Raw genomic sequence first — 20,802 nt, forward strand, 5'->3', positions numbered from 1 at the left:
TGGAGTAAAGAGTATTGAAGTATCTATTATGTTTTCAATGAACAAATTAAGGTTAATATGGTTAATTTCATTGTTAATTAATATTAAAAAATAAATTCTTTAATATGTGTAAAAATAATAAAAAATCAATTAAAGTGAATGGTAGTAAGATAATACAGTACAAAAAATAGTAAGATAATACAGTACAAAAAATTGCTCAATCTTAACTGCTATAACCATCAAAAAATTGTATGGCCAGTCATTTCTTCGGGGCACTAGTGTGGCTATTTTCCGTAATCCATGATTATTATCAAATACCGCTACATTCCAATTCCAACCATTTCATTTAACCAGCAGTTATTATTTCTAACGACCACTGCCGCCACCACTAGTTCACCTTTAGCTATAGTAGAAGCTTCAGTTCCTACTGTTAAGCTTACTCATTATAATGATTCAAGTAAATCCCACACTTGTATTTCCAATTCCCTTAAAAATTCAGCAAAAATGGGCAATCTTGATGAAGGAAAACACATACACGCAAATATAATTAAGTTGGGTATGACTAACGTGCTTTCCCTGGGAAACCAGCTCTTGCTTGTTTATGTAAAATGCAAAGAGCTTGCTGGTGCATGCAAGCTGTTCGATGAAACGTGCGTTAGAAATGTTGTAACTTGGAATACGTTGATATGTGGTTTAAGGTATTCTACCAGGCGTTTTAATGCAAAGGTTCATCTGGGGTTCCGTTATTTCAAGCAAATGTTGATGGAACCGGTGCCCCCTGATTGCCTTACTTTATGTGGGTTGCTCCGACTGTGTGTGGAGTTAAAGGATGGTGTTTGGTTGGGTAAGGAGTTGCATTGTGCAATTGTGAAGTTGGGATATGCTCAAAGTTGTTTTCTTGGTGCCACTCTTGTTGATTTGTATGGAAAGTTTGGGTTGGTTGGAGAGGCTAGGTGTGTTCTTGATGGGATTTTAGCACGTGATTTGGTGTTATGGAATGTTATGGTTTCTTGCTATGTACTGAATGGTTTGGGTGAAGAGGCTTTCTGGTTATTCAATTTGATGAGATTTGAGGGGTTTGAGGGGGATGAGTTTACATTTGCTAGTCTACTTAATTCCTGCGCGAGTTTGGGGTTTTATGACTTAGGTAGGCAGATACAAGGACTTGCCATTAAAATTTGCCTTAACATGGATGTGGTGGTTGAAAGTGCACTTGTTGATATGTATGCCAAGAATGAACATATAACCGATGCTCGCAAGGTTTTTGACGTAATGGCCTTCAGAAATGTGGTCTCTTGGAATACTATTATTGTAGGTTATGGACGCCGTGGAGATGGGAAGGAAGCTGTTGACCTTCTGAAAAGGATGTTAAGAGAGGATTTTGTCCCTGATGAACTCACTTTGGCTAGTGTCCTTAGTTCATGTGGTAACTTATCAATGGCCCCTGAAGTTATACAAGTACATGCTTATGCAGTAAAATATGTATGCTCAAATTCTTTATCAATTGGAAACGCATTGATAAATGCATACTCAAAGTGTGGTAGTATTGCTCATGCTTACCAGTCCTTCAGCTCAATAAAAGCACCAGATCTTGTCTCATGGACCTCAATGATTGGAGCTTATGCATCTCACGGCTTTTCAAAGGAAGCTATTCAACTTTTTGACACAATGTTGGTAAATGATGTGAAGCCAGATAGAATTGTATTTCTAGAGGTTCTCTCCGCTTGTAGTCACGGTGGTCTTTTTTCTAAAGGGATGCAGTACTTCAGCTTGATGACTAATTACTACAAAATTATGCCAAGCTCAGAACACTATACCTGTCTCGTAGATCTTTTTGGACGATTAGGCCTTCTGAATGAGGCTTATGAAGTTGTAAACTCAATGCCAGTTGAATCCCAAGCAGATGCCCTGAAGGCTTTCATTGGCGCTTGTAATATCCATGGAAATATGAAATTGGCAAAATGGGCAGCAGAAAAGCTTTTTGTTATAGATCCGAATGATACTGCTACTTACGTCCTTATGTCAAACTTGTATGCCTCTGATAGTAATTGGCTTGATGCAGCCTTGATCTGGAAAATGGCAAGAGAGAGGTTGCATAACAAGTTGCCAGGCTGTAGCGTTGAAATTGCTGGTGGAATTAACATATTAGCATGAGGTGACAAATCCTTCACTGCAGTTGCTAACACTTAGGCTGTCTTTAGCATGAAAATGCAAGAGAACACTTTAGGCTGTCTGCACAACAGTGGTGTAAAGCATGTTATAGCCTCCTACACGAAAAAATTTGCAAAAAATGTGAAGGGTAATTGTCTATGCTGTTGGCTTCTTGTCTATAGAGATTTATTTGAGAAGGAAACTCAGATCTTATCTGTACCTTCATTAGGATCCGTATATTTCAGAAGATTCACACTTCCATTCAGAGGATGTATGTTTTTCCCCTCATACTTTTGATACTAAACTTTTCATTGCTTAACCATAATCAACAACTCCTTCAATTACGATTAAGAGGAAATTGATGAGACTCGGTGCTATTGGAAATGGAATTGTTAACCATGAGGTTGCACATTGATCCCCAACACCCAAAGTTGATATTATCCCCCTTTTGGATTGAGGCTATCATATGGATGTCTAAGATCATAACCAAAAAGTAAATACATAAAGAAAGAACCAGAAACTTTACTTCTTCCCTTTCCTCCAATAGGGAAAAGCTAAAAACTGGGAACCTCATTCCATGTAACATCTTCTAAAAGTGTAATAGAGCATATACGTACAAACAATTGATGCAGTGAGCCATGCAGCAGTACATATAAGGGACTTTATGAGCATAACATTGGAACAGCGTTTACAGACTTCACCAACATTTAAACATGTTGGGTCTAACTTGCATCTCCACCACCGTAATGGACTTGACGGAGAAAGAATAAGAGTTAGTATACCTTGGACCTTTCTCTCGCACCAATTTTGCTTTTCTTTTTCATCTTCCCTATTGTAAGCTATAACCTCCCTGACTATACAAAATGGACCTTTCCTCCTTTTGCTTCCTATAAACAATGTTATGTAAAACAGGACACCAATGGTTGAGTATCCCTAAGCCAAAGGATAACTTCAAGAAAAATAAAGAGAACTATTTGAGAACAACTAACAAACATTTGGTTCCCCTTATCCACTAATCACCTGCCTAATAGGAGAAGTGTCCTCCCGATGGTGCAGTTCATTGTCTGTTTTCAGCATCAAGCAGCTCTATTTGTTATTGCTTGGGCTCAAGTAGATTCTAGTATGATCTATCTACCATCTCTTTCATTACTACCACTGAAAGAATTTTGACGAGCCAACTCATAATTTTCTGCTTGAGGTTGTTCGTTCTCGCAGTTTACTGCTGCTGCTTTTGAACAGAGGAAAAGAAATGAAGAAGTATATATTGAAACATGCCATACGCTGCAGAAATGACACATTAAAATGTCAGAGAAAGACTGGAAGAGGATAGAGAGAGACATAGAAGGACAATTTTTTATAGATGTTCATACCTGTGCCAAATCCAGTAATTTTGACTTGTTTCTAATCTCCAGCTGATAGCAGCCATTGCTAATGCAGTGAATCCCGCAAGTAAAAAGCCCCACCGAAAGCGCTTTAGAAGTGACCGAATGAAATTATGAATCCATGCTTTTACAGTTTCCCATCTGCATTCAGTTCATCTTAGCCGAAATAGTAGAGATTAAAACAAAATATCATAAAGTAATCCGTATATTTTTATTGCTAGAATCCCTGCTGTTTTTTTCTTCCTTAACAATTGAAAAGTGTAGGTATGGCTTATGGAAGATAAACATGGATCATATGCTTGATTATGGGGAAAGTTTTCAGAGAAGTTCGTAAGTTCAGCCTCAACATTCTGTATGGAGTTGTTGACAAAATTAGTTGAAAATCAGTTAAAAATGAACATGTGGTCACTGATTTCTACTGCAAGGGACCTTTGAATGTAATTCTATAAAGATCCTACGTTTTGCAAAACCAAACTTTCCTATAAGAGTTTGATCATATATGAAAAGTGAAATATCATTTTTCAGCTTTGTTTAAATTACAGGTCTACATTTTTCAGAACAAGAAATCCACCTACCTGTTGAGCATGTTCAAACAAATTTCTGTTGAAAAGGAAATCCACCTATGATGAGTAAAGAATTCAACGAAGAACCCAATTAACAGACCCACGGTCCCAATGGCCACGACTAGAATAATGTTTGAGGACCTGTAAAATGTTTGACCAGGTTAAAGGTGATCCACACGGTTCAATCACTAGAAGCCCATCCAAACTTTTTTTTTTTTTCCTGATGAAGAGAGAGCCTCAATTGAACTTTACCTGGTCGGTCCACTTTCAGCCATGAGGGCTGTCAAGATTGCAACAACAGTGTGAATGGTCCTCTTTGAAACTTCATCGATAGCAGCCAAGTATACAAAAGTACTAACAACAGCCATGAAAGATAGCCAGAAATCCATGAACTGGCGCCAGTTAACAAAAAAGATATCCCTAGATTACTTAGCCACCAGATGCAAAAATGCAACATATCAAAATCCATAACAGTGATACCTGTAAGACATGGAAAGTCAGTGCACACCAAGTGCCAACATCACATGCATGATACAGACCACTTGAGATACCACTTGATGTGTAAAGAACCCATTCAGCAAATGCCTGCAGAAGAAAGGAGAGTTTCACCTTTTAAACATAGAATACGAAGAATCCAAGGAAAAGCTCTTCCTCGAGTTTTTCCGCTTGTCTGCTGAAAATATAACCCTGGATACCTGATTTTTATAGCCCTTTCACTTGAATATCAATTAGAAGAAATTAATGGTCTTAGGAGGTTATCGGATTAACTAATACTCATTACCTTATGACGGAGGGCCCAGTAAGCAGGGAGCAAAGCTGCAGCATTGGATGCAATAAGGGAAATTGATTGCCACATGTGCCCTACATCAGTTTTCAGCACTTGTCCTTTAAACGACCCATTGCATAATTAATTGGTTACGAATGAGAAACTACTGAGTTGAAATTTTAGCAAAACCATAAACAAACAAATAGTAATCAAGAGTTTACTAGCAATAGCAGAGAGCATGTTGAAACACGTGTTTCAATAAAATGGTTTAACACTGAGTCATGATCAGGACATGCTATCAGCATTCAGAACAACAATAATGACCGGCTGAATCCAATAGTTGCCTCGTCTAGCTGTTTACTGTTATTCATCCATCTCTACTCCTTAAGGGTGACGGGAATAATTATTAGGCCAGGATTATTATTATTATTATTATTATTCCTCAGTTTCCAGATGAAAGACGCGCTTGGAGTTAAGGGTCAATTTGTCCAAAATTTGCTGATTTTGGACATTGATTCACCGATTTCTTATAAGTCAAATTTTGTACATTCATAAGGTATTATTAAGTACAGTTGAAAAGATAAAATTTTTAGAAAAATTACTAAGAAATCCATAATCAAAGAGATAGTTGTCTAAAACACTGCAAAGATAATTGTGGCATATAAAAAGATGAAGCATATTGAGTACAAAGGTTACTCCTCAGATTATCATACGTTGAATCAATTGACAGGTTTACTCGAGATAGTACCGATTGTGCAAGACAGTAGCCGGTTAGTCTAACCTGGAATGCTTGGTTCTAGGTTCAAGTTTAAGGGCTGAGTTAAGACATTCAAAAATACACTAACACGCAGAGGATATAGCAACACTTATCGTAAAATGGCTAAAAGACACTGAGCCAAGTCTGAAAGTCACAAAAACACAATGCTTTACCTGAAGAAGAAACAAGTTCAATACTGCAGTCAAAGCCTCCATTGCGCCTACCGCAAGCACAGAAACTGAAAAGGACAGATTTGATTGCATCAGAACATGACGACTCAATAGCTTAATCTTCAGAAGTCATCACATACGAACCTGTAGAATGTGAGACCACTTGCATCCAACACCGACTGGCATGTCCCATGCGAAGAGCATTTTTGGGGGCATCTCTCTAGTGAGATAGACATGATAGTTTCAACTCTCGAACTATGCCTGTGAGATATTGGGTGCCTTAACCCAAAACTCCACGTTCCTCCTCTAGCATAAATGATATAAAAGCTGATGGACTTGTCACTTGCATCGTGTATCTTAAAAAACATGGAACCGTTGCTGTTGCTCGTGCTGTTTGCATAGAAGTAATCCCAGTTACTAAGAGACGGCAATCCACCATATCTGGCATATATTTCCCCACTTATCTTTGCATCTGATGTAAGGCGGACATGGATATTTCCGCCAGCAGCGGCATAGGGGATGTCCAGAAGGAAAAAGGTCCAAGCGTAATCCCTCATATCCTCATCAGAGGAATTACTTAAAAGAGGTCCCAAAGGGAAATTAGCAGAGTCTGAGGAAACTTCTCCATTGATTGGTAGATAATAGGATTCAAAAGCGACAGATGGGTTTTTCCTCAGAAACGTCTGCACAGAACCAGTATGAGGTTGTCAATGGACAGTTCTGCACTCCTGCTACTGCTTCAAGAATTCAAAAAAAAAGAAAGAGACATGGAAAGATTGACAAAACTAATCAGGTCATCTTTGACCTGTGCAGTTTGCATTAGAAGAGAAAATGCGAACTGTACATCTAGCATATCATTTTCTTTTATTAAGCAGGAAACTCAGTTATCCAAAACCATAATGAACATGACACATGACCATGCATAATGTTCAATATTCCTTGTCAAAAAAACAATGCATAATGTTCAATATTAATTTGCAAGTAAACAAGTATATGGAATTAATGAAAAGATTTGAGAAAGATGGAAGCAGCCCAAGCTCATTAAAAGTTCACCTGAAGTGTGTATTTCACTGATGTACAGTTCAATCCAGCATTATCTGCAGGACACCGAAGTACTTGCCATTCCAATGAATAACATATTGTAGTGTTCATTTCTTGGATTACCACCATGCTTTCTGACAGGTTTGCTTGCTGAATTTTAATATACCAACGACCAAGTCTAGGTAAAGGTATGACCAACGGGGATCTGTTTATATCAGCAGAATAATCATACACTTGTGGCAGCGGTATAGCCCCATGCCGAACATAGCACATAAGGGAAATTCCACTGCCGCTGATGGTTCCATTAGACCGCTGTGATTGAGTGAATGTGATATTTAATGCTGTGATTATTAGCTCCTCCGCGATACTCACTACATCCAAGGAGTAGACTTTTGACCCAGCAACATCAAGACAGCTATCCTCGGCACCTCCACAAGGAGTCACATTCGCTGCAGTTATGTTATAAGATCGACTACCTATTCCACTTTCAGACGATATATAGGTGTCCAAACATGAGAGTAAACTAATTGTTTGGTTGCAGAATTTGCCCAACACAGCTGAATTTGTACACCCTTCCACAGTTATATTACCACTGAATGAGTAAGAATGTCCTCGATTAATCTGCAAAAAGAAATCAATGAATGGAAATTAGCTAGCTAAGAGCCTAAGATATTACGCCATTGAAATAATGGGTATTAGGACTTCAATGGTTCTTCTTTCGTAGTGGTAAGCTAGGCTCCAAGGGACAATAGTATGAGATCTTAGAACCTCCAGGTTTATGGCTAGAATAGTATTTCTCATTGTTATGATGAAGGAACAATAATCTTCATCACACAAGTGAACAGCACAGCGAACTTAAAACACAACTGCTACCTTTTTAAGCAAATAATTTTCAGTATGTATCAAATCCCTCCTCACCCATGACCAGCCCAAAGGGAAAGAACACAGGATTCTCTCTCAGGCGGAACTCTTCGTTACCCATGTATTTTTACATTTCACAGATTTGGCAGATTGCTTAGCCCATTTTTAACATAGCAGCTGTGGCTCCTTTATTAGCAACATAAACTACAACGTCCTCACCTCTACCATTTCCATATTTTCTTCCACCAGCAAATCTTTTTCACCAGTTTCATATAATCCCAAACGAGATCAATCATGTTAACTCTCCTTTTTCAATTCAACCTATCCTTTAATATATAGCCAAACAAGACGAGTAGTAGACCTTTCATCTTTTACTTCCCCTCTGGCGAAGTAGAAAAAGGAATAAACATAGTGATAATTTGATTCTTCATCGACGTAGTAAATAGGAGAGAAATAGCCTAACTCTTCATTTTTACAGGAAATTTACAAATACAGGGTATTAATTGATCACATAGAGACGCCCAGAGAAAATTTTCAGATATATCAGAAGAGTATTCAAACAAAGAAAAAATGCCTACTTGATCATATGTTGAAAACTCGAATACTTGTGTCCATAAGAAAGAAGCGCAAAAGGATTCTGGCTAAAACATGGAATATAAATAAGTTAGAGCGAGTACCATTTTTGACTGTGTCCTTATAGGGCCGATGCCGTTAAATAGACCAAAATACCATATTCCTGGAGAAATCTGTGAAAAAGCTTATTCAAACCCAAGTAAACATGCATAAGACCACCATTGAAGAGAATTTTATCTGTCAGATGATAAAAGCAAGTATAACACAAATAATAAACTACACCAATAATATTAGAAAATTAAGAATAAACCTGCTCATTTGTCAACTTCAAGAATATATTTTTCTGCATGGGATAGCACTTCTCAACAATTTGAAGGTCTTGTGACCCTCCAAAGGAACTATTCAAGATATGATCTATCACTACAGAGAAAAAAATAAGTTTACTAGTTTGCGGTTACATCCTGCTACAAAATCATCACAACCACATAATTTGGTATGTCAAATGAGAAGGGTCAGTTAAAAGATCATACCTAAACCTGTAAGAGAAGTGTTATAAACATCTGGAAGGGGTGGACTTCCTTCTCGGAAGCAGATCATCGGCAAAGTACTTGCTTTTCCTATTTTTTTCAGGTCCTGCTTGCAGTTAGATTCAGGAATTAAAGATTGTAAAAGGATAAAAATTGGGATTAAAAGCATGGTATGGTCAGGCGGGAAAAATTCTTAAATACCAATATCAAGGAAGTAAAGGGAGAAAATTGTAGTGCACAAAAGGAGCAAATTACATTATCATATATTTAGCACAAACAAGAAGAGTTAACAAAGTTGTAAAGTTATAAGAAAAACTTCAATGACAAAGGTATTGGCCGTGAACTTACAAGGCCAACATTGGATTCCAAATCAATAGTCACTGAAGAGAACCATGGTGGTAAGTCCACTGCAGAAAGGCATGGAAACCAAAACCAGTAAGCCATTAATGAAAATAGAAAGAAACCCTTGCTACACATGTTACTTTGTACTTAACACTTCCTCACACAATTATCTGTGATGCAATCAAAACTGAACGAAAGTGACTTATCAAAAGATAGCCATCAAATGAGGAAATCCAGCTAGGAAAGATTTGAAAAACTGAGAGACTAACAAAATAAGAAAGCACTAATATGCCTGTAAAAAACAACACTTCTCAAATATCTACATAGATGTAAATACTGATATTCTCTTCACAAACACAACCAAGATAGATAAAATGTTCATAGTTAAACATTAGAAAGCACTCAAGGCAAAGACCAAGCTAAACCCGCAACTGCTGAATAAAAAAGCAAGCAGCTCATGACTAAGGAGATATTAACAGGAATAGATAAACATGACCAGATTGTTGAATCAGAACAAGCATCACATCAAAGCAACTTATACGTCAGTGAAACAAATTATCCACAGACCATCAATCAGTTACAACAACGACACAACAAGAACAAAAACAGAATAGAATATTGCTTTCGTACATGTGTCGTTGCATTAATCTATTCTTGTATCGATGAATACAAGATATAGCAGCAAGTTCAGAAAACCACCCAAATAAGGCTTAAATATCATGGTAAGATGTCAAGAACACTAAAAGAATCAAAACCCAGTATTCCAAATTCGTCAAAATGAAACTTCAAATCACCTACCACAATCCCTCTCGTGCCCCATCAAACACCCCCACCCTCCAAAAACTTAAAAAGAAGAAAGAAGCAAAATCCCTCAGGGAAAGAGGGAGAAAAACAAACTTTAATCAAATGATGCAATAAATTACCACTAATGTATCGCCATTCATAAGGTTTGAGCAGAGTTGTTGCATATGTGAAACTAGAAAGAGTGACACTGTTGTGCCGACCATCATCATCCCCACCTTCCACTTGTTGTGAACTAAAACAAGTAGCTGTAAACACTACTACAAATACTACTAGACAAAGATTCGAATAAGAATGACCCAGAATCATAAACATGTTTGTTTTCCTCATTCTTAGTACAAAGAATAAGGATGTTTTTATTGAATCATTCTCCTATAAATATACATTAGGAAAGAAAAAAAATCAGATTTTTATAATGGAGTTCAGTGAATCAGAATTTTGGCTATATAATAAATAAATTGTAGTACAAAATAAATGAGTAGTATTAAATTGGCGTTTGTTGAATTTTTGGAGTATGTTCTTGGATTTGTGGGTTGACTAGTGTTTAATTGAAATTGGACTAAAAAAATACTCTGCATTATTTTATTACGTCAAATAAACACGCCACCATTTCCTTGGCAAGAAGGATGTGAGTAAGTTCACGCGCCTCGTGGAGGTCGATGAGTCATAGGATGGTGTAATAGACACGCTAGTGGGAAAAAGATGAGGGGACAAAGTTGGAGAAGAAAAGTAATCTCAATTAATTATTAATTATGGGTGAAAATGAAAGATTAGTTTCTTTTTTTGTTGTGTGAATTTAGTATACTTAACAAATTGATACTCCAATTATGGGAAATAGCATTAATTTATATTTATAAATTCAAATAAAGTTAGTTATATTATTAATTTGGATGGATTGTAGTTATAACTTTTGTTGATCTCGTAATATACATTAATTTTTTTCCTTTTAAATATGAATACCAGATATAAGGAGTAATAATAACTTCCGGTATGAAAGTATAAGCTGAAAAAGAACAAGTTTGAGAAAAATAGAAAACTTGGGTACTTGTAATTTTGCCGGCTATTAGCTTAAAAATACTTTTAAGATGGTTTGTCCAAGAGTTAATCGCTCGCATAACTTTATACTCTTATATATTCTGTTTCTTGCTTTTTCGGGTTTAAGTCTGATAACTTAGTAGGAGTAGTATTATTCGAAAAGTCACATAGCTTAAAAGTACTATTGATATCATATATCGTGCATTCTTTTTTGTATTTTCGTGAAGTTTCAAGCATTTTGTGTTATCGACAAAAAAATATCTTGAAGTCAAATCATCATTTTTCTTGAATTAAATTCTATTATTAAAACTTTCAAATATTATTATCATCTCATTTTATTCTTACTTCATAGTTATATATTATCTTTTATTCATTTATTAGAATTTAAATATGCCACGAAAAATATGAATCAAGTTGTTCAAAGCTAAAATAAAAGAGTTAAAAACTATTTTAATATTGTCCAAAATATTTTTAGGAGAGATCGATTATAAAAAGTTATTAATAATTTTATATCTCAAAATATTAAAAAAATAGAATTCAAATATATATATATATCACGTATATGTGTGATTTATTTTTTTAAAAAAGTTTAAGATCTCTTACCAACATGACTTTAGGCCTCAAATATTGTTAAGCCGCCCCTGTTTTCTAGCAATAGCGAATTAAGCATGTTCTCATATGTTTGCAAATTTAAGAGATTTGTGAAGTTTTATCTTTAACTCCTTTATAATTGAAGTTTTTCATATTTTCTCATATATATATATATATATATATATATATATATATATATATATATATATATATATATATATATATATATATATGCGCGCGCGCAATTCAAACGTGATTTTTTCGCTTCACTTTATATGACATACTTTTTTTTAGTATGTTTAAAAAAGAATATTATGTTTTTATATTAAAAATAATTAACTTTAAAATTCTCATCGGAAATAATTTATAATCATATAAATTTTTATGACTTATTTTAAATTATAATTTCTATAATTTGATCGTACACATATTAGGTAAATGAAAACAGAAGTAAAAAAATATTTATAAAAAAAATCATTATGTTACCCGGTCCCCACACTAGATTGTATGCATATCAAGAATGAATGAAGTATTTTGGGATGAGAGACAGATATGGCTGCTACTGCTACTGCTACATCCTTATCTCTCTCCTTTCTTGCTAAGCCTAAAGCATCTCTTTTCTTTTCCAAAAATGTCTTTCAAATTTCACAAGTTAGAAAGTTCCACCCCCACAAGATTCACAATCTACCATTAATTTCCTCCAAAACCAATGTCCGAAGTTGTTGGAAAATTTCCGCTATTTCGGGAAATTTCTTGCTATCAGAAGCAAACCCAGCTGAGACTACCGAGCAAATAGTTTCTACAGCTGAAACTACCGAGCAAATAGTTTCTTCCACCAGCGATGATGGAGTGTCAACCATCATATCAGCTCTTCTTTTCGTTGCTTTCGTTGGCTTATCCATTCTCACTATTGGGGTAATTTATTTAAGTTTCTTTTTCTTTAATAGAGGTGAAATTATGGACGTTGTTGTTAATTGTGCATTTTCTTTGTGTTGATACAGGTAATCTACATAGCGGTTACAGATTTCTTGCAGAAAAGGGAGAAAGAGAAGTTTGAGAAAGAAGAGGTAGCTAAGAAAAAGAAGAGTAGTGGTCGCAAGGGCAAAATTGTAGCTAGATCTGCTAGAGCTGGACCTAAAGGCTTTGGTCAAAAGCTTGACGAACCTGATGATAATGACGACTAAAATTCGTTACTGTAAGCTTCGCACACTTGCTTTTTTCTTAATTGGAACCTGTATAGTTGTTGTTTGATAATTTGTGTCAAAGGAAATACTGTATGCTAGCTGTTCTAACTTTATATACGGTTATATATAGTATTATCCTGCAAGTTATGTACTGTATTTACTTGATAGAACTACTTGGTCTATGTTTCCGCGCGAATGTGTGTGTATTATCCAGTTGTACTAAATTTACTTGACAGTATTATTAGAAACTGATACTGTCACTTGCAATTAGTTGTCATTTGAAATTTTCCTGTGTTCAAGTATATGTGATGTGGCTTAGATGGTTGATTTATATGATTGGGAAATGCTCTTCATTCTTAGGTTCCATACACATTAAACTTCTTCAGTTTTTTGTCTCTTAAAGTTGGCTACTTTTGAATTTACATTACCTTATCAGATAAGTATAAAATTAATAAGGAATGTCCGAGAGGTTTCAGATTATTTTACAGTCCTAAAAAATGCATCAACAAATTCTGAATTTTTTGTCAGTCTTATACTCTTTTCAGACAACCCAATTAGAGCCTATTCACTTAAGAAATGACAGTAAGAAGATGTGGGATTACACATATCTCTGCAGAGCTCTCTGTAGCCAATCTCCTTATTCTTTTTTTTTCATCTCTTCAGTTTTCGTTCCAAATTTTGTGACTTTTGTTTTGCTTGCTGATTTATCACGTCTTTGTTCTTTTTCTAATACCATTTTCTGCAGTAAGGTGTGAATTCTGTCAATGTGCATTATTGATGCTTATTTTGATTTCCATTTTTTCCCCTCTCATCCGTTTGGGTTCTTGCTTTTTGTAATAAAGGAGAACTTCTGAAGTTCTTGACACTGGAACATATATGTCCTCATTTTTCACCTTGCCTTGAAGTTTGTAATACAAGTTGGAAGGCCCTCTATGCACAAGCCCGAAGAAGTTAAAGATCGGAAAAGAACTGTTCCTTTCACGTTAAGTATCAAATAAATAGACAACTAACAAGGTAGTTGAGCGTTTTGACAATTTTCCTTCTAGAACAAAAGAAGATATCTTTTGAATCTTAATATGGATTTGGCTAACTATTTAGAAATGTTATTCAGTTGGTAGGCGTTTTTTGTTTAGCTGTGTCTATGTCCATTCCGAAACTCATTAGTATGATTTAACAAAAGAAAGATGAATGAATCATATGTTGCTAAGACTACAAATGTTGGTCTAATAGGTGTAAAGTTGTACTAAAATAATGTCAACTCTTGGAGATTTTTTTATATCAAATTTTGTGGATTATAGCTCAAATAAATTGGATGCTTTACAAAAGGAAATTGTGTCCTGATGGATTCAAAAGTGGGAGTAGAGTTTAGCCTGGCTTGACAAATGTCGACAAATAATGAGATTTCATTTAAGCAGTTGTTAATATGAGGTGATTTATGTTATCCGTATTTTACTTCATTGTCTACATTTCTTATTGTTCATATGAGGTGATTTATGTTTATAGAATTCACAACAGGATAATGCACTTATAATCAGTTCTGAACTTCTGATCTACTAAATTACAATCTCGGCTAGGACTCACTTAAAGAATTGATGTTTAGTGAATGTATGTTGTGGTTCTTTTAGAGACTGATCTTTTTCTGTCATATTTTGTTGAGAATTTTGCTACTTATACTTCTCTGTTGATTGTTACTTGTTTCAGTACGGGAGATGTAATGGCATATGCAGAATTGAAGAAGCAGTTAAAGAGAATGAATCAGAACCATAGAAGAAGAGAGTAGTAGTGGTTGGAACAGGATGGGCTGGCCAGTGCGAGCTTCCTAAAGATCTTGATATTTATTCCTATGTATAACTATCATTCTTTAATTTGAGAGTAAAGAGCTCGCTTGTTACACGGGATTTAACGTATCCAACGGACGAACCTCAATATCCCACTCCAAACTCAAAACCTCTTCATTCACGGCTAGTGTAAAACGTATTTTCCTGTAGGTCTCGCCTTTCAACTGCGACCTGTTTTTGCTTTTCTAATTTCTTTTTTAAAAAATTAACTATAGGTGTCGTGTATACAAGTCTCAGAAAGTGATTCACTCTTTCCAGAGATATGAAATTGAACACATAAGTTGACGCTTCAGAAAAATGTGTTTGCCGTGATATGTATAGGAAACGGCGAAATAAGCTGATGGGAGTTAAACCACAAAATAAAATAAAAAATTAAGCGAATTTGTTAGAAGCGCCTCGGGAGCTCTCGATTATTAGCCAAAAAATTGCCCTAACGGTTTAGTCTAGTAGTAAAAGTGCAACGTAATGTGTGAATTAGACAGGCATTGTGGATTCGAACCTACCACAAATCTGAAATTTGGCTGAGTTCTCAGCAAACTTGACCTTTGAATATATCGTTTTCGAAATTTGTCATGCTTGGAATTCGAGAATCTACTTCACTCCTTCTTAAGAATCTTGATCTCTGACCTCAAAGCATTTTGTAACATATTTGTAGGCTCACCGCTTGCTCAAAGAAAATGTAGGTATCTTGCTTTTGTATATTCCTTTGATTCTCAAGTCGTTTTCTCACTTCAAATTCAGTTCCGAAACTAAAGCTCTGCAATAGATTCTTTGATTTCTCTTTGTACTTTTCCTTTTATTTGTTTGCCTTTTCTCTTCTCCCTTGCTAAAGGTTGTGGGTAAGGTAAGTGTAGGACGATAGGCTCACGTTGTGGATTTACCTAGATGGATTTCACCATGGTCCTTTTTTATTTAATTTAAGTGTCTTAGTTTGACTAAACACGCATTTTAAGAAAATAAAGAATAATGTTGAATCTAGTGATTATAATGTACCAAAATATCCTATGGATCTTGTGGTTTTGAACCAGCCATATAGAATGTTAGGATTAGACAATTATCCTTCGAGATTTTTTTAGGGTTCATACATACATTGATCCAAGTATAGAAAGAGACATTCTTCTAAAAAAAAAAAAGAATAAAAAAAGACTAAAAATAAAAATAAAACACTTAGATTAAAATATAAAGAGTATATTAAAATATTGAAGTAAAAACTTATTAAATATATATATAGTACTAAAAGGAAACATTCTTTTTTAAATTGATTAAAAAGGAAGTAAATTAAATTAATAAAAGTAGCTAAACATTCTTTTTTAAATTGATTAAAAAGGAAGTAAATTAAATTAATAAAAGTAGCTAAACCAGTTGCAGTGGAAATTGGAATGCGGTAGGTGTACATTAAATACAGCAGAAAATGCGAGCGTCCAGAGTCACCAATCAGAAAACTCCACGTGTACAATGGACATCGGAAATATCTGTATCGCTCCACATGTATAATAGGAGTACTCAATAATGTTCTCCTCTGACTCCATAGTCCATAGTCCATACACAGAACATTCCTCTTCCTTCTCTTTTTTCCAATTTCGTCAAGAAAACGCACGTACTTTATTTTAAAGTCTTTCACAATCAGTGCGTGTTTTTAGTGTACGGAAAAATGGCGGATCAAATGGAGAAGATGAAGTTACGTCAGAACTATCCGAATCACTGGCACACTGATCTCATGCGTGCCACTCAGTCTGATCCTCTTTGTATAGTCTCCCTTCACTTGGATTTTCCTTTTCTTGGGCTCGACTTTTGAGTTCTTTTGTGGTATATATAGCATTATAGCGTTCGACTTACACTGATCTCTGTGTTTTGTGCCTTTTGCAGTTTGCTGTTTCTCGCTTTGGTGGTGAGTGCTTCTATTATGTTCACTCATTTATTTTATGGATTATGATTATGAATTATGAGGTTTGAGCTTAATTTCTATAGCTTGTTTGTTTGCTGAATAACTAGAACTGGTGTTTGTTATTATGATTGCTTGTAACTTGGAAAACATCAAATTAAGATTATTTAGAGGGAATGTGGTAAATAGAATTGAAAATTGAAGCTTGTCAAGCAATCCTTTTGAAAATTATGTTTATTTTAGTTCTTTACCTTTCTTCTGTGGCATGTAAGGTCATTTTTGCAGACGCAGATCTAGGATTTTACTTCAGCAGTGGACTGACTACATTCACTAACAAAGGATCTGGACCTATTATAAAAAAATGTTTTTAAAATTTATATCGAGGAGACAAAGGTGCCTTCAGTATACATTGTCTATTTCTTTTGGTTTATTGTTATAATTTTAAGCTGCTAGCCTTTCCTAGTACTGGTTAGTGAATCATGTTAGTGTGAATCATTTTAAGTTTTGTCTATCTCTAAAGAGTGCGACTTCTTTGGACAATTGCTGGTGCTTTATTCAGTACAAGAAGGTGGAAGTTCCACTTCTTTTGTCTTATTGAGAATATCAAATTTCTGAATTTTGATATCCGACTCTTAAGTTTGTCTCTGTTAGATAACAGACAAAAATTAATTAATTGTCGTACCCTTTTGAACAAAGGAGGATCGAAGATTTTAAATCAATGAATGCTGTGACAATGTTCAGACGTCTGAGTTCAGTTAGCTTTCGTTCCAAATTCTACAAATACTACGTATCAATCTCTGAGTTCGGTTAGCTTTCTTTCCGAAAACTACATAGTAGTTGTTGCATAACAGTTCTTTGAAGTTTATTTTCTTCATGCAATATGTCGGGAAGATTCTTAGTGAGTGACAACTAACGAGAAATGTTATCAACTCAAACTGATAATGTAATGGTTTTATCAAAATGCCTACTGTCGGTATGAAAGTGGATAAAAGTCTCAGTCTGGAAGAGTCACTTAAGTCCGATCTACTTCAAATTACTTAATTCCTTCTTGATGGTTTAGAAATCCAGTTGATTGCTTGGCTCATCCAGTGAAATTGCTCTTCCATATCCCCTGCTATCACTAATGAAAGAGAGAATATTGCTCAGAAACTTGAAGGTCACAAGATTTTCCTTGGTTTCTTGTTTGTTTTGCGCACAAAGTGGTAGTATGAACTTTCGTCTAACTGGTGGTGCTACTACTCAAAACTGATTCTTTCTTTACTTTGAATGCTATAGCGCCCCATGTGCATCATACATCCTCCGCAAACGAGCTCTATACAATGATATGTCTAGGTAATTGTTTTGTTTTTTGTTTGTTTGTAAAAGTTGCTGTGTCTTGAAGTACCTATATCAGTTAAAGACTCTTTCTTTTATAGATATACATGTTGTGGAGGCTATATGCCTTGTAGCGGCAGATGTGGAGAAAGTCACTGCCCTGAATTCTGCCTTTGTACGGAGGTCTGGTTTTATTCTGTTGATCCTCGAAATTCTTCATCAATTTCAGGATTATATGATATATCTCTTCATTGTCAGGCAGATATTTAGATATTTTTCCTGAAAATCTCTGAGCCTGTATCTTTATTTTCTCCTAATTTGTTTCTCAAACATGCTTTTGTTGTCAGGTTTTTCTTTGCTTTGCAAATTCTGTTGCTTCGACACGCTTTATGTTGCAAGATGAGTTCAATCTGCAGACAACGAAATGCGATAATTGCATAATAGTAATTTCAACTCTTCTCCATCTCTCCTCCCACTTGTCTATTCTTGTGACATGCTCATCATTTTATCTAAGGATTTAAGTTATTTGCAAATGTAAATATTTTTTAAATGACATATTAGTTAGTTTCACCTATTATAGCATGTAAGCTATCATTTTTATCAAGTTACAAACTAATACTACTTATCATGGAGTTATCAAGGATTACCTCATAAATGACCTGACTCTATAAATAGTTTTTACACCGTCAATCCAGAAAACTTAAAACTCTTTATCTAATTTACATTGCCTCTTGTTGTAGGGATTCATGTTTTGCCTACAGCAGTTAGCATGTATATGTAGCATTATTGCTTGTCTCACAGGAAGTGAAGAAATTCAAGATGCTGCTCAGCTTCTGAACTGTCTGTCGGACTTTGTTTACTGCACGTAAGACGCATGGTTTTAAGTATCAAAAACATTTTTTGTTCCGAGTTCTATTTTCATCTTCATTTACTTTTCTCTTCTATCGGCAGGGTTTGCAGCTGTATGCAGGTATGTGATAACTTGAACACATTCTTCATCTGGGAAATCATTAGCATGAGCATAGTTCCATTGAAATAGTCAAATTATCTTATCTTCTTAAAAAAAGAGTTCCATTGAAATAGTCAATTAGCCTCCAAGCCAAAACATTTATCAAACTTAGGACCAGCTATGCTTTGCAAAACTCACATAGGCAGAGTTTATCATACAACGTATGAAAATCTTCTTTTTTGAGTAAATATCTGATCATGACTATTGATGGAACTAATTATGCTTGTAAAACTTTAGTCATAACATCAGTTACTGGTGTCTGTGAATGTATTATAAGTTGAGATCATTTTCCGTTCTTTTTTTTTTTTTTTTTTTTGCACTAGTATATGTTGGCTTGCACTCACTCTTGGTCATCATAATTCTATTCAGACACAGCACAAGGTTGAAATGGACAAAAGAGATGGAAAATTTGGACCACGGCCAATGGCAGTGCCACCTGCTCAACAAATGTCTCGGTTAGATCAGCCTGTTCCCCCTTCAGTGGGATATCCACCTGCACAGCCCCAGGCTTATCCACCAACACAGCAACGCCATGGTTACCCACCACCACAACAGCAGCCTCAGGGTTACCCACCACCACAGCAGCAGCCTCAGGGTTACCCACCTCCACAACAGCAGCCTTATGGTTACCCACCAGCCAATTATCCCCCACCTGGTGCTGGATATCCCACGTCTGATTATCTTCAGTGAATTGGAACCCTTTTTTCCCTTTTCCTGTCTGTCATAGATATGTGCTTGAATTTAGTACAATTTGTAGACCATTATTCGTTGCTTACCTTGTAAATCATGTGAGGTCATAGAATAATTGAGTTGTGTTATAGGGCCTAAGGCGTTCTGAGACATTTTATCGCGGTCTAGTAAATACTCTTACACTAGTAGGTTGTAAAATAATGAACATTGCATGTAATGTCTATTTAAAAGTGTCATTTTCAAGAGTGTAAGGTTAGTGTGTTGAAGAAAGATACATTATGCCGCAAGGGATAAGTTTCTCTGATATGGAGATTGGTCCACACTTCCAAAATATAATTAGTTACTTGCGATTACTATTAGTACAAGAAAGTGAGTAAAGCAGAAGAAAAAAAAAGGTTTGCCATTTTCCAGAGTTACAGCATTCACAGTTCAACTCCAAGATCTTTAAGTTGTTGAGGCCGGTGTCAAAGCTAAGAAACATTTTCGTAAGCAACGGCAGAGAGATTGTTTTACCCATTTGGACATATATTTGTAGTTGAAACTGGAAACAAATAACCCAGAGGCCTTTGAGCCTCCACTAGTGTTTTTCGTGTTGTACAACATACAGAACTTCCCAATTGGGTTGATTAATATAGGCTGCATAAAAGACTCATTATAAAATATAATCTTGGATTTTTTTTTAGCACATAGTGGTGGTTCAATGAAACAAAGACAAGAGACACTGCTCAGGCAATTTAACCATCTCGGTTTCTCATTCTCATCCACTTGATTAATGTTATATATCATTGAATATTTGATTGTATCAATCTCGTGAACGAAAATACAAAGTAATCACTAAACCTATGAACAAAGTATCCTCCAGTATCCAAGTTTTTCTCTTCACAGTTGACTCCATTTATTTCAACCATGAGGTCGACACGAGGTAGAGGTATTATTATGGCAATAGCCTAATTCTTTGTAAATTTTATTATTCTCAAAAGTAATGTTCAAGACTAATTACAAACACTTGCTTCCTTTGCTTGATAGCACTGTCTACATTAACTTTAGTGGGTCCAAAAAGACGACTAGATCGTTCGACATTATTTTTACTTGTATTAACGTAGATACTCTTCTAAGTTCATTACCTAAAAGTTGGAATTCAACTTTCATTCATTTGGAACATGAATATCCACATATTCCTTTCTATTTGTGGTAAAAAATGTTTCTATGTTTCTAAACACATTATACAACACAAAAAATCATAAGAAAATTGTGGACTTAAGATTTATTCGGCGCAAGAAAACTTCTTACATATAATTATTTTGATATGGAGGGTATCATGGTTTATGATGATAGTATTCGAGCTA

At 35.3% G+C, this 20,802-nt stretch overlaps 4 protein-coding genes across 7 annotated transcripts; 3 read left to right on the top strand and 1 right to left on the bottom strand.

The window, feature by feature from the left end:
- The first annotated feature begins 279 nt into the window (after positions 1 to 279).
- Positions 280 to 2,133, top strand: LOC107786674 (pentatricopeptide repeat-containing protein At2g46050, mitochondrial-like). Its single transcript, XM_016608189.1, has one exon. The coding sequence runs from the start codon at positions 280 to 282 to the stop codon at positions 2,131 to 2,133; it is 1,854 nt and encodes a 617-aa protein (XP_016463675.1).
- A 518-nt stretch (positions 2,134 to 2,651) lies between these two features.
- On the bottom strand, positions 2,652 to 10,547 carry LOC107786675 (uncharacterized). Of its 4 annotated transcripts, none has more exons than XM_016608190.2 (14): positions 10,036 to 10,547; positions 9,119 to 9,177; positions 8,774 to 8,876; positions 8,554 to 8,663; positions 8,348 to 8,416; positions 6,822 to 7,430; positions 5,913 to 6,451; positions 5,772 to 5,836; positions 4,857 to 4,936; positions 4,556 to 4,660; positions 4,328 to 4,467; positions 4,088 to 4,216; positions 3,501 to 3,653; positions 2,652 to 3,411 (listed from the first exon to the last, which is right to left on the bottom strand). In XM_016608190.2, the coding sequence occupies exons 1-14, from the start codon at positions 10,241 to 10,243 to the stop codon at positions 3,258 to 3,260; spliced, it is 2,523 nt and encodes an 840-aa protein (XP_016463676.2). In that variant the 5' UTR covers positions 10,244 to 10,547; the 3' UTR covers positions 2,652 to 3,257. The 4 variants fall into 4 exon arrangements, with proteins under 4 accessions (XP_016463676.2, XP_075094450.1, XP_075094452.1 ...); XM_075238349.1 differs by having other exon boundaries at positions 4,857 to 4,960; positions 10,036 to 10,474; XM_075238351.1 differs by having other exon boundaries at positions 8,554 to 8,601; positions 8,819 to 8,876; positions 10,036 to 10,265.
- Positions 10,548 to 12,059: 1,512 nt separating this feature from the next.
- On the top strand, positions 12,060 to 14,614 carry LOC107786676 (uncharacterized). Its single transcript, XM_016608194.2, has 3 exons — positions 12,060 to 12,454; positions 12,541 to 12,734; positions 14,425 to 14,614. Exons 1-2 carry the CDS (start codon positions 12,092 to 12,094, stop codon positions 12,721 to 12,723), a joined length of 546 nt encoding a protein of 181 aa, XP_016463680.1. The 5' UTR covers positions 12,060 to 12,091; the 3' UTR covers positions 12,724 to 12,734; positions 14,425 to 14,614.
- A 1,450-nt stretch (positions 14,615 to 16,064) lies between these two features.
- LOC107786677 (uncharacterized) lies at positions 16,065 to 19,760 on the top strand. The gene is made up of 8 exons (XM_016608195.2): positions 16,065 to 16,306; positions 16,428 to 16,449; positions 17,719 to 17,775; positions 17,859 to 17,940; positions 18,105 to 18,200; positions 18,498 to 18,622; positions 18,709 to 18,727; positions 19,136 to 19,760. The coding sequence occupies exons 1-8, from the start codon at positions 16,213 to 16,215 to the stop codon at positions 19,454 to 19,456; spliced, it is 816 nt and encodes a 271-aa protein (XP_016463681.1). The 5' UTR covers positions 16,065 to 16,212; the 3' UTR covers positions 19,457 to 19,760.
- The last annotated feature ends 1,042 nt before the right edge of the window (positions 19,761 to 20,802 follow it).

Source organism: Nicotiana tabacum, chromosome 19, assembly GCF_000715075.1.
Source record: "Nicotiana tabacum cultivar K326 chromosome 19, ASM71507v2, whole genome shotgun sequence".
Taxonomy (NCBI): domain Eukaryota; kingdom Viridiplantae; phylum Streptophyta; class Magnoliopsida; order Solanales; family Solanaceae; genus Nicotiana; species Nicotiana tabacum.